Source organism: Nyctereutes procyonoides, unplaced genomic scaffold, assembly GCF_905146905.1.
Source record: "Nyctereutes procyonoides isolate TBG_1078 unplaced genomic scaffold, NYPRO_anot_genome, whole genome shotgun sequence".
Classification (NCBI taxonomy): Eukaryota; Metazoa; Chordata; class Mammalia; order Carnivora; family Canidae; genus Nyctereutes; species Nyctereutes procyonoides.
Window position 1 is genome coordinate 20,505,743 of NW_026575140.1, and position 13,497 is coordinate 20,519,239.

At 43.4% G+C, this 13,497-nt stretch overlaps 1 protein-coding gene and 1 pseudogene across 1 annotated transcript in view; both read left to right on the forward strand.

The window, feature by feature from the left end:
* Positions 1-13,377, forward strand: part of CDH13 (cadherin 13) — a 1,004,502-nt gene extending 991,125 nt beyond the window's left edge. Inside the window, exon 14 of the mRNA XM_055304976.1 lies at positions 12,285-13,377. Within this exon, the coding sequence (XP_055160951.1) occupies positions 12,285-12,292 (8 nt within the window). The 3' untranslated portion in view covers positions 12,293-13,377. The remainder of the gene's footprint in view (positions 1-12,284) is intronic.
* LOC129497795 (H/ACA ribonucleoprotein complex subunit DKC1-like) lies at positions 1,888-3,685 on the forward strand (annotated as a pseudogene).
* Positions 13,378-13,497: the final 120 nt, after the last annotated feature.

Genomic DNA, 13,497 nt, shown 5'->3' on the forward strand with positions numbered 1-13,497 from the left:
TGGGGCCCAATATCAGACATTTGCTGTGTATAAAGCTCTGTGCTGGGCCAGAATCCTGGGGGCAGAATTAAGGGGAACATCTTATAATGAGAAATGTCTCTTTGGATGGATGGATGGATGGATGGATGGATGGATGGATGGATGGATTGATGGGCAAATGGATGGACAGATAAAAGGATGGATGAATGGAGGGATGGATAGATGGAAGGATGGATAGATAGAAGGATGGAGGGATGAGGGGAGGAATGGAAGGACAGATGGATGATAAATGGAAGGATGAATGGAAGGATGGGTGGATGGATGAATGGAAGGACACGTGGATGGACAGATAGAAGGATGAATGGATGGAAGGATGGATGAAATGAAAGAAGGATGGATAGAAGAAAATATATTCTTCTCTCTTCTTTTTTCTTTCTTCTTCCTTTTTCTTCAAGAAGTAGAATATCAGGGATCCCTGGGTGGCGCAGCGGTTTGGCGCCTGCCTTTGGCCCAGGGCGCGATCCTGGAGACCCGGGATCGAATCCCACGTCGGGCTCCCGGTGCATGGAGCCTGCTTCTCCCTCTGCCTGTGTCTCTGCCTCTCTCTCTCTCCCTCTGTGACTATCATAAATAAATAAATAAAAATTAAAAAAATAAATAAAAAGATTTTTAAAAAAAAAAGAAGTAGAATATCACAGATAAAAGTGAAAATCCTTATGTTTTTTCCCCAGTTTCATTTCCTATTCTCTCTCTCCCCAGAGAGAATACGATCATGACTCATAGTGTATCCAGATGTTATTTTATTTTAAAGATTCTTACTTATTTGAGAAAGAGAGAGAGAGAAACAAGCAGGGGGAGAAACAGGAAGAGGGAAAAGCAGACTCCCCCCGTTGAGCAGGGACCTCAAAGTGGGGCTCCATCCCAAGATCCTAAGATCATGACCTGAGCCAAAAGCAGACACTCAATTGGCTGACCCCCCCAGGAGCCCCCAGGTGTGATTTTATATGTTTACTATACACATGCACACATACACACACACACACACACACACACTTAAAGTTCTATTTTGTGCAGTTTACAAAACTTCTGTAATTCCTGTTATGCTGAGCATGATGTCCTGTAACTTGCCTTTCGTCCTCCCCACATTACACTTCCAAGATCCCTCTATGTTATTCTAGTCTGGAGGGTTGGCAAACTTTTCCCCTAAAGTGCTGGGCAGCAAATATTCTGGGATCTGTGGACCACATCAGCTTTGTCACATATTCCTTTTTGTTGTTGTTTCTGTCTCTTGTTTTCTACCACTCTAAAAGAGTGAAACCATTCTCAGCTCAAGAGCCACACAGACACACTCTGGCCCAACAAACATAGGTTACTCCTGCTCCAGTTCATTCTTTCAAACTGCTAGAGAGTATCTGTCACATGAACACCATGCAATGTATTCCCCAATGAGCAGGAGCATTAGGATTATTTACAGTGCCCTTCTATGATCAATGCTAGCAGTAAACATCTGGAATCTGTTTTCCACCAGCTTCTCAAGTCAGTGCTTGGCAGACGGCAAGCCCCACACAAGGTCTGGTTTCTAGAAGTCATTGGAGCTCACACAGAACATAGCCTATGTAAACTAGAGGGCACTACCTCCTGCATGATTGCAAAGAAGAAAGTGTTGTGTGGTGCATGTATCCAGGTGTGTGTGTGTGTGTGTGTGTGTGCACATGCACATGCGTAAACGCACAGAGAGAGAGGAAATAATGGAGTGACACTCACACATCACCATATACCCAGTTGCACAACATCAAAGCCTGACTCTTGATGGCATTGCTTTGAAGAACCGAGGCTCTGCAGGATGCTGCTCACTTCTCAGCTATTCTGGACTGCCAGTGAGCTTTTTAAAATAGAGACTTCCGGAACATGGTGGATGAGGATGTATTTATTCTGCTGAAGAATCAAGAGTAGAAGTCATTCCTGAAAGAAGACGTAGCATAAATTCAACACGCTGAAGAATTTCTTCTCAGGCCTGAGTCCAAGGTGGCTCATTTGGACACATCTCAGGGGCCCCTGTTGTCAAGGATTGTGCTAAGCTGAATGTAACCATGACACACCTTGTGGTTCAAATCCTCTGAAGTGGGAGATTGGGAGATGGGGGCAATATTGGGACAGGTTCCATTCATCTTGACAAGCCCTCCAACCCCTCTCCCCATGAGATGGTAGCCTAGATCCGACGGATACTTTGAGTAGAGAAGACAGGACACAGTGGTATTCTGATTCCAAGGTGATGGCTAATCATGTACAAAGAATGAGCCACTCACTTAGTGAAATGCCCAGAGAGGCAGACAAAGAGTATGTGGGAATTGTCCAGCTACACAGTGCTCCTGAAGGAGGCACTCAATGTTGTGGGGCCCTAGGAACTCTGACAGATGCCTTATTCCAGAAAACCCCACATAATGCTGCAGGAAAGAGGCCACTCCAAGTGCAGACCATATACAAGAGCAAGATGATCAAAAGAAGACTAGGAATCTTTTGAGTGAGTCGTGAGGCTGGTACCTATGTTCAGACACTGTGTGTGCACCTTGGTTTGTTATCAAGAGTTGGTGGTCAGATGCAGGAACTTTGGAGGGTTCCTTCTGGCATGATGAGTGGGAAGGACAATCTGGGGCAATGCATGATGTGCCTGATGGCCAGTGGCTGTATGACAACCACAAGGATGAGAGTCACCTGCGGCAAGTTGTTCACCTTTGGGAAAAGCTGCTGACTTCTCATCAGTGGCTAGTGACAAAAGATAGTGCAGTGAGCACAATCTGCTATGGGACAAAGATCATGCTTCCAGGCATTCTCCAATTTGAGGATGGCATCAGAGTCACTCAGGAGATGGTGGTCATCACCACCAAAGGGGAAGCAATCTGTGTGGCTGTTGCATTAATGACCACAGCAATGATCTCTGCCTATGACCATGGTATAGTAGCCAAGATCAAGGGAGTAATCATGGAGCAAGACACTTACCCTCGGAAGTGGGGTTTAGGTCCAAAGGCAAGAGGCTGATGATCAAGCAGGGCCTTCAGGATAGGCATGGCAAGCCGTCAGACAGCACACCTCCCACCTGGATCAGGAATATGTGCACTAGGGGGGCACTTGACGGGATGAGCACTGGGTGTTATTCTGTATGTTGGCAAATTGAACACTAATAAAAAATAAATTTATTATTTAAAAAAAGGAATATGTGCACTAGAGTGCCTGCAAAGAGAGGCAGGCCTGGGTGGCTTAGTTGGTTGAGGGTCTGGCTCAGATCATGATCTTGGGGTTGTGAGATCGGACCCTACGTCTGGCTCTGTGCTCAGAAAGGAGTCTGCTTCTCTCTCTCTCTCTCTCTCTCTCTCTCTCTCTCTCTCCCTCCTCCCTCCCTCCCTCTCTCCCTTGCTCCCTTTCTCCCTCCCTTCCTCCCCTGGCTCACACACATGCATTCTCTCTCTCTTTCAAATAAATAAATAAATCTTTAAAAGGGGAGTAGGGGGGCTGAAGCAGTATGAGCCCCACAGGGAGTGGCCAAAGTGGTAAAAGCCCCAAAGTGGAAGCAAGAGTGAAAGTGACAAAACCTCAAGAAGGAAAAGAAGAAGAAGGATAAGAAGACAAGAGCTGTTCTAGAGAGTTGGGTGATCTAGGCAATGGAGACAGTGACACCACTAAAAAGGGAAGAAGAAGAAGAAGGAAATAAAATGGAAGGGTTTCTGAATCATGGACACCACATTAAGCACTGTGTCAAGTTGGGAGGAGAAATTAAAGCCTTACTGAGAAAACACAATTCCTTTTGTTCTTGAGGGAACTGAACACAGGTCCCAGGAAGGGTAGAGAGGTCCAGCACATTTTAGCTGCCACCTGAGAACGACCTGATGTGACCTGGTGTGCTCATCCCACCCCATCCTGTTTTAAGGATAAGGGTGAAGGAGGCAGGTTCAATACACCCCTGCTCTGCTTGAGAGAGCTGAGAATCCTCTCCTGCAAACCCAGCACAGCCTAGGAACCCTCTGCGGCTATTTGTCGATGGCTGTTTTAACATCATCACCCTCTCTTGGATTGCACCAACCCATTTAAAAATTTTCTAAACATGGCTCAGTGAAATGATATGGAGCAAATAATAGACCTGAACCACATTGTTCACTGGGGGGGGGGGGGGATAAATCTTTTCTCCCTTGTCCGAGGACAGTGGTGTGTTCTAGTGTCAAAGCCACCTGGCACCCCATATTTCCCTGCCACCTGCAGGCCATCTTGTGGGCTATTTCCAGCCCCCCTCTGGCTTAGTGGTCCTTTGTGTGCTCCTTCAGAGCCTGCATGTACAGCCTTATGCACCTGAATCCGCCCCCCCCCACTTATGTTTGTGACACAAGCTAAAAAACTGCTCTGTATTTTCCTCTTTTCATGCTCCTTTACTTTCAAAGGATGCAATTAGTCCTCCCCACTGCTGGGAGAAGGTTGTAACTTTTACTAATGAAAGTTTATTTGTTTTTAAGGTAAAAAATAATAATCATAATAATAATAAAATAGGGAGACTTCCTACCTTGCTTGTTGAAATACAGATTCCTAACTGTGGAACCAACATCCCAGGTGACAGTGGCCTGCAGCACACAGGCCCAGTGTTTGTGTTATTTACACAGCATTTTTTTAAATTAATTTTTATTGGTGTTCAATTTACCAACATACAGAATAACACCCAGTGCTCATCCCGTCAAGTGTCCCCCTCAGTGCCCGTCACCCATTCACCCCCACCCCCCGCCCTCCTCCCCTTCCACCACCCCTAGTTCATTTCCCAGAGTTAGAAGTCTTTATGCTCTGTCTCCCTTTCTGATATTTCCCACACATTTCTTCTCCCTTCCCTTATATTCCCTTTCACTATTATTCATATTCCCCAAATGAATGAGAACATACACTGTTTGTCCTTCTCCGATTGACTGACTTCACTCAGCATAATACCCTCCAGTTCCATCCACGTTGAAGCAAATGGTGGGTACTTGTCGTTTCTAATGGCTGAGGAATATTCCATTGTATACATAAACCACATCTTCTTTATCCATTCATCTTTCGATGGACACCGAGGCTCCTTCCACAGTTTGGCTATTGTGGACATGGCTGCTAGAAACATCGGGGTGCAGGTGTCCCGGCGTTTCATTGCATCTGAATCTTTGGGGTAAATCCCTAACAGTGCAATTGCTGGGTCGTAGGGCAGGTCTATTTTCAACTCTTTGAGGAACCTCCACACAGTTTTCCAGAGTGGCTGCACCAGTTCACATTCCCACCAACAGTGTAAGAGGGTTCCCTTTTCTCCGCATCCTCTCCAACATTTGTGGTTTCCTGCCTTGTTAATTTTCCCCATTCTCACTGGTGTGAGGTGGTATCTCATTGTGGTTTGGATTTGTATTTCCCTGATGGCAAGTGATGCAGAGCATTTTCTCATGTGCATGTTGGCCATGTCTATGTCTTCCTCTGTGAGATTTCTCTTCATGTCTTTTGCCCATTTCATGATTGGATTGTTTGTTTCTTTGGTGTTGAGTTTAATAAGTTCTTTATAGATCTTGGAAACTAGCCCTTTATCTGATATGTTATTTGCAAATATCTTCTCCCATTCTGTAGGTTGTCTTTGAGTTTTGTTGACTGTATCCTTTGCTGTGCAAAAGCTTCTTATCTTGATGAAGTCCCAATAGTTCATTTTTGCTTTTGTTTCTTTTGCTTTCGTGGATGTATCTTGCAAGAAGTTACTGTGGCCAAGTTCAAAAAGGGTGTTGCCTGTGTTCTCCTCTAGGATTTTGATGGAGTCTTGTCTCACATTTAGATCTTTCATCCATTTTGAGTTTATCTTTGTGTATGGTGCAAGAGAGTGGTCTAGTTTCATTCTTCTGCATGTGGATGTCCAATTTTCCCAGCACCATTTATTGAAGAGACTGTCTTTCTTCCAGTGGATCGTCTTTCCTCCTTTATCAAATATTAGTTGACCATAAAGTTCAGGGTCCACTTCTGGGTTCTCTATTCTGTTCCATTGATCTATGTTTACACAGCATTTTTAATAATAAGATGGATGTCTGCTACTATCAACCCATATATTAAATATCAGTAAGACTTAACCTATTTGTGTAGATTAAAGGAGATATAAACAATATGGAAGTATTTCCTTCTTATCAACCAGGGATTCCCTTGTGCCCCCTACTCTGAAGACCTATGACCTACATAGGCCAGTAGTGAGCAGATCCCAGAAATTGTCCACTTCTGTCTCACAGCTGACTACCAGGATCACAACTCATCCAGGGCAAAATCACCCAGTAACTACTAAAGAACTTGTGTTCATTTTATATTCAAAATAGTGCCATTGAGAAAGGCAGATGCAAGTGTCCTATGGTTGAGATGTCACATGGGTTTTTTGTTCTCACAAAAGGAGCCATCCTAGCTGGCAGCACACAGCTATCCCACTGTAGGCCACCTGTAGGTAACGTCAAAATCATCCTCATAGAGGAGCTCTGAACCTCTGGGCACAACTGGAAAGGTACTTGGTTAACCCTCCAATGTTTTCACCACAAGACAGGTAGTTTGAGCCCAAAAAAAGAGCTAAGAACAGATATTAACACTCACCTGCTTGACTTCAGAAAGAACTTCCATCAGTCCCTATATAAAAAGGTATAAGATTATTTAACATTGTTTGTTTGAACATTAGAGCCTGCCACATATAATGGTTCTTGTTTTATTATATACCTAGCCAGAGAGGTTGTTCCTAACAAGCAAGGAACCTAATAAGACATGTGAGAAATTGCATTTGAGCTAGCAGGAATAAGCAACTGTGGGTATCCCATGGCTCAGACACTCTTTCCTAAGAGCAGAACTCAAAGTGGCCAACCCACCTGTGTAGTTATTAACATGACATTGATAAGAAGCTGCAGAGAAATGGGCCTAAACAAGAAAGCGAGGTGGGGGTGGAGGTGGGGAAATCTGTAAGCACTAAAACTAAATTTTAGAATTTCCTGATTTAGCCATAGCCCTTGAAAGAATTTTGGTATCCGGGAAACTCTGCTTGATGCTTCTTTGAATTAAGAGTTGGCGAACTACCGTTCAAGGGTCTAACGTGGCCCCCTTTCTGTTTTTTATAAATAAAGTTTTATTGGAACACAGCCATATCCATTCATTTACATATTGCCTGCTGGAGGCTACAACAGTGGAGTTGAGTAGGGGCCACAGAGACAGTACAGCCTGCAGAGTGGAAATACTTATCCGGCCCTTTGCAGGAAGAGTGTGCGAACCCCTTCTTGAAAGCCTTGCTCCATAAAACTACAGTGATCACATCATACAACATGGCAGGGCAGGGTTCTTCTCCCCTCCAATAACATTCAGAGGCGGGTTGATTAGCATTAACGGAATGCCTGGATGCCCATGGCTTTTTTATTGTCTTCATTTGCCTGGAGATCTGATCCCACTTGATAGATGAGAAAACTGATGCTCTGTGAGGTCCCGCGGTGAGCGAGCAGTGAGGCCAACGTTCACCCTCAGACTGCCTCCTGGAGGGGAAAAGTAATAAAAACATCTCAGCTGGTTTTGATACTATAGAAGGCTTCCCGGCAACTGAGAAGTGAACCCAGGGTTCTGCACGTCCTTCTCCGACAGCGAGAACGTCAGAGAATAAAACTAATGACACTGCAAGTCATAAAAAATCTAAATGGCATTAATTTTACTGCCGCTGTTGTTGTTTAGGGCATGTGCTGCTGCCACTGAGGAGGTGTGCAGCGCTGCTGCCCTAGGACCCTCTCAGTGAAGCAGGCTGGCGTCTCTATCAGGCTGTGTCTGGAGGGGGAGGGCTTCATAGGGCTCCGTGCGGTGTGACACAGGCAGCTCCAGGGAAGACTGTCATCCTGAAACCTTTCTGAATGTTGTTCTAGGCTTAATTAATCAGCAATAGCAAGAACATAAAAAGACAGATCAGGTGACCCGTATTAACAAGTACCAAAATTAAATGTCTCTACATTGGCGAGGAGGGAGAGAATTGAAATGTAACCTCGATCAGAATGAAGACATTTAAAGACGTGACCAAGATGAGTAAAACGGCCTCTGCAAAAATACTTTGAATTCTATTGCTTTGTGTGAAAGTATTATCTGGATTCCATGGAATCCACCCATTTTAAGGGTACAGTGGGGTGCATTTTGGTAAATGTACACAATCGCGTAGCCACACCAAGTATCAGGGTACAGTTTCCTTGTATCCTTTTGCTATTGATCCCTTCTGCTGAATCCAGACCCTCAGTGATCTGCCTTCTCTGATTACCTATTGCCTTTCTTGAATTTTCTACAAATGGGAATCCTACAGTCCATGTCATTGAGGGTATCAACATTTTGTTCCTTTTTATTGTGAAATGTGTTGTGGTCAGAGACAGGGCCTGGAGAAGCACCCAACCCGGGTGGAGCAGGCTGCTCTCTGCCTGCAGATGCTCCTGAGTCCTGCTTTACAGAGAAGCTGTGGCCCCTGAAAGCAGTACAACTGCGTGGATAATGACAGTTGACCTCCTAGGGCTCTAAGTGCCACACACATGCAAAGCTAAGAGCTTTACATAAATTAAATAGACTATCTCCTGCAATCAAGTCCTCTGAGGTAGGATCATTTGTGTTACAGTCTAAATTGACTTGAACAGAGACTGGAGAATTTTAATTTTGTGGGTTTCATTCAGTCCATCTTTTTCCTCAATGACCAAAATTATTATTTTAAGTTACTGACACCATAGTGGATAGTATTTTTTTAGTAGCTTTATTGAGGTATAATTTACATAACATAAAATTTACCTGCTATAATTAATTTAGCTACTACAATGATTCTCATAAATGCATAGTGTCATAAAACACCAAAATCCAGTTTTAGGACATTTCCATCACTATATAAAGTTACCTTGTGCCCCTTGCATTCAGACCTCACCCCTACCCCAGCCCTGGGCAACTACTGACCTGCTTATACTTGCTGTTTGAGCGTTTGATTTGAATAGCATCATAAAATATGTAGTCTTCTTCGTCTGATGTCTGTCACTTAGCATAAACCTTTTGAGGTTCATTCATGTTGAGGCACATATCATTAGTTTTTTCTTTTTATTGCTAAGTAGTATTTCACTGTATGGATATACCACATTTTTTAAAAATGCATTCACTGGTTGATGGATATTTGAGTGGTTTTCCAATTTTGGGACTGTATGAATAAATGCTGCCACAAACATTCATGTACCTGTCTTTGTGTGCACTGCCCATGCGTTTGAGAGGAAGCGTTTCAACACCAGCTATTACAAATTTAGGAAAGGTACCAGTTCTGTGGCAGTGATGTAGAAACCAAGGTATGCTAGGGGAACCAGGGAGGGGAGCCTGGCAGGTTTCACCAAGTGTCTGCTCTCTGTTGATATCTACTTCAGCCTCCTATTAGAAAACCATATCCTGATCAGGAACATTGGGCTGGGGGTCAGAGAAGAGATGAGGGGATATGTGTGGGCCTTGATGTAAGCAAACACAAACTGGTGGCCACCCACTGTGGAGGATGTGGGCTCTCAGGTTGGGGGTGTGGTCATTAAACCAAAACCCAAATTATAAGCAGCCCTTCAGATGCTATCATGACTCAAAGAGAACTGTGGCCAGGTAGCCTTCAGGGTATGGGACAGTGCTGGAAGAGGAGAGATATGAGCTGAAGATTCACTTTTTGGCACTTCCCTGAACCACTTTTTGGGTAACCTATTTACGAATGCTGGTATAATTTACAGATAGGCATAGGTGACATTCCTGTCAGTGCACATTTGCAGAAATTCCTTAAGGATTTAGACACGTCTCCAACGGCAAGAGAAACAAAAGCAAAAATGAACTATTGAGACTTCATCAAGATAAAAAGCTTTTGCACAGCAAAGGAGACAGTCAGCAAAACTAAAAGACAACCTATGGAATGGAAGATGATATTTGCAAATGTCTTATCAGGTAAAGGGCTAGTATCCAAAATCTATAAAAAAATGTATCAAACTCAACACCCAAAAAAAACAATAAATCCAGTCAAGACGTGGGCAGAAGACTTGAACAGACATTTCTCCAAAGAAGACATCCAGATAGTCAATGGACACATGAAAAGATGCTCAACATAACTCATCATTGGGAAATACAAATCAAAACCACAATGCAATACTGCCTCACACCAGTCAGAATGGCTAAAATTAACAACTCAGGAAACAACAGATGTTGGCCAGGATGCAGAGAAAGGGGAACCCTCTTACACGGTTGGTTGGGAATGCAAACTGGTGCAGCCACTCTGGAAAACTGTATGGAGATTCCTCAAGAAGTAACAGATAGAACAACCCTATGGCCCAGCAATTGCACTACTGGGTATTTAACCAAAGAATAAAAACATAGTGATCCAAGGGGTCACCTACACCCCAATGTGTAGAGCAGCAATGTCCACGATAGCCAAACAATAGAAAGAGCCCAGGTATCCATCGACAGATGAATGGAAAAGGAATATGTAGTGTATGTATGCATATATGTACATATATATACACATGTGTGTATCTGTATATGTGTATATATATAAACATATGGAATGGAATATTACTCAGCCATCAAAAAGAATGAAATCTTGCCATTTGCAACAACATGGATGGAGCTAGAGGGTATTTTATGCTAAGTGAAATAAATCAGTCAGAAAAAGACTATCAATGATTTCACTCATGTGGAATTTAAGAAACAAAACAGATGGAAAATAACTTAAAAAAAACATTTTATTTATTCATGAGAGACACAGGGAGAGAGAGAGGCAGAGACACAGGCAGAGGGAGAAGCAGGCTCCATGCAGGGAGCCTGAGTGGGACTCGATCCTGGGATCATGCCCTGAGCCAAAGGCAGATGCTCAACTGCTGAGCCACCCAGGCGTCCCGATGGAAAATATTTTTAAATAAAATTCACAATGCCATTTAATATGTCCCTTCCAAGTCTTTCTTCAAATATGGATGAATGTGTAGGACACTGTGTCCTGCAGCCCGAGTAACCAGAGTTTAAGATAATGGTGGCAAGGACAGTGAAAAGGTCAGCCAGAAAAAAAGAAATTAAATGAGTTCCAGAGACTCCTAACTATAAAGGTATCACCTGTCACACAATGTAAATTAGTGTTGTTAACACAATCTTTAGCCTTAACCTTCTCCGTATCATGTTGCCTCCACTGGGGTCACATTACGAAGACTTTTTATCTGATTTTAGAGAATCTGCTTTAAATTTTCCAAGCAGATAAATTACAGGATTAACCTCTAAAAGCAACAGGGTGCAGAGTAGGTGGGTGATTTTGACATGCTGATCCGCTCCTCCGAGGTTTTGAATACACCCATGCTTTACAAAGTTAATACATTATATTCTAGCCATCGGCTCATTCCAGAATGAACCACATTTACATCGTAGGTTGACCTTTACATATTTTTATTTCTTTGATTATAACATGAATTTCAGTGGTACCATTTTCCTGTATAAATCCAACATGGAATAATAATTAGGCAAAAACAGCAGAGAACTGAGCTTTCCCCACTTGTGCTATTATCAGGCAGAGGGGAGGTCCTGGGCTGGTGTACGTCTTAGAGAATAAACACAGTTTTGGTGACCTTGATCATCTTGGACGAGACAGACCAGGCCATGATGGTGGAGGAAGGAGTCATGAGCCATATACAGCAGTTTCTAGAAGATGGAAAAGGCAAGGAAGTGGCTTCCCCACTGGAGCCCCCAAAAGGAACACAGCTATGCCAACACCTTGATTTTAGCCCCACTAAGACTCATTTGTAGACTTCTGACCTCCAGAACTGTAAGAGAATGAATTTTGTGATTTCAAGCCAACTAAGCTATGGCCACTTGTTACAGCAGCCAGGAAAGTCATATGTCGTGTCTGAAAAACCACCAGTAGCTCTCTTGCTCCTCTCTGCGACCCAAAAATACTATCTGGGATGATAATCAGTCTCTCAGCTACCAAGTCAATTTGTCCATGCGATGGCCAAGTTCTGGGCTAATGTGCAAGGGACCAGGCTCACTGTCACAGAGGCAGCCGTCCCTGTGGGCCTGAGATGAGGCGTTTGGCATGACTGTCTTCAGACCAGTCCAGCTGATTAAGATCTAAACCAACAGAACTATCTGTGCTCTCTTCGAATGTTATGCCAAAGGAAAAAAATCTCCCCCAAGGTGGTACCGTGTTTATAAATGTGTTTATTACAGCTTGTCGGCTGTTTATCTAGAATTTAGCTAAAACGTTTTGAATCGAGTTGTGATATTCCTTGACTTAACTCTGCATCTTTTCCATTCAGGTCTGTGAGAACTCCTGACATTTGAAGCTTGACTACCAAGTTTCCATAGCAACAGGAAAAAGAAAAAAAAATCCAAATCTGAAGATTGCAGTTTACAGCTCTCAAACTTCACACCTAGGCCTCAATTGTTCCAGATTTTTGTTTTCTTTGCAATTTCACTGGGTCTGTATTCCACCATTTTGACAGCATCTTCCTTTCTCCTTTAATTAATGGAATCTTCTGAATTGCTCTGAATGTTTAAAGATCACGGCATAAAACTTGACCTTCTGGGAGCAGGAACAATGGCTACTTTTTCTGATGTGTTGCCATGTTGCTAGTCAGCGCTCCACACATACAGCTTTGTCTGTGGGTTCGTATTTGTATATGTGTGAGTATCTGTATGTGTATATACACAGTATTTATAGAGAGAAACGCTACAGAAGGAGCCTAGTTTCGCTATGTCATTCTTCCTTGAGAGGTTACACAAAGAAAGGATAAAAGCTACGCACCTGTCCCCTCCAGGGCCTCAGCATCAAGCTCGGCACCAGCACAGACCACTGAGCTGACGCTTCTCCACCGTCCGGGCCAGTCTTGTGCCACCACGACCTGCCAGGCAGGTCCGCAGAGAGGGAGAGCGGAGACACAAGTGCTTTCTCTTTAGCAAAGGCCTGCGACCAATTTTCACTGCCACCCTATGCCATGCTCCCGAGCAAAAGTGTTGAGGGGGCAGAGCAGCAAATTTCACCATCGAATGCCGAGAAAAGGGCTGAAATATTCTTCAAGGGCATCTGTCTGCATTTGCACATGTCCTGAATCCAGTCCCACCGGTTCTTAGGAGGACACGGATCATGGCAGAGAATCTCTCTCTCCTCAGTGTATGTACAATTGCAAATGTCATCGTGGAGGCCCTACATGCATAGGAGGAGGTCAACAGGTGCCCTGTGTGTACACATATATGCCCACATGTATAGACATACCTTTATGCACATACACAACGTTTGTTTCATATATACAGGCATAAAAATAGAGTAAATACAGGTAGTTTTAAAAGTACCCTTTTGTGTGAATCGACTACCGTTGTTTGCAAACCTGAAAATAAAAGATGTTCATCATGTATGAAAAGTAATTGATTTTTATTCTGTGAGCATGTAAAAAGTAAGAGGAAAGTTCGTGCTTGTACTAAGATTATCTTCTTGTTGATAAACTGTAATGAACCATCAAAGCTCACACCAAA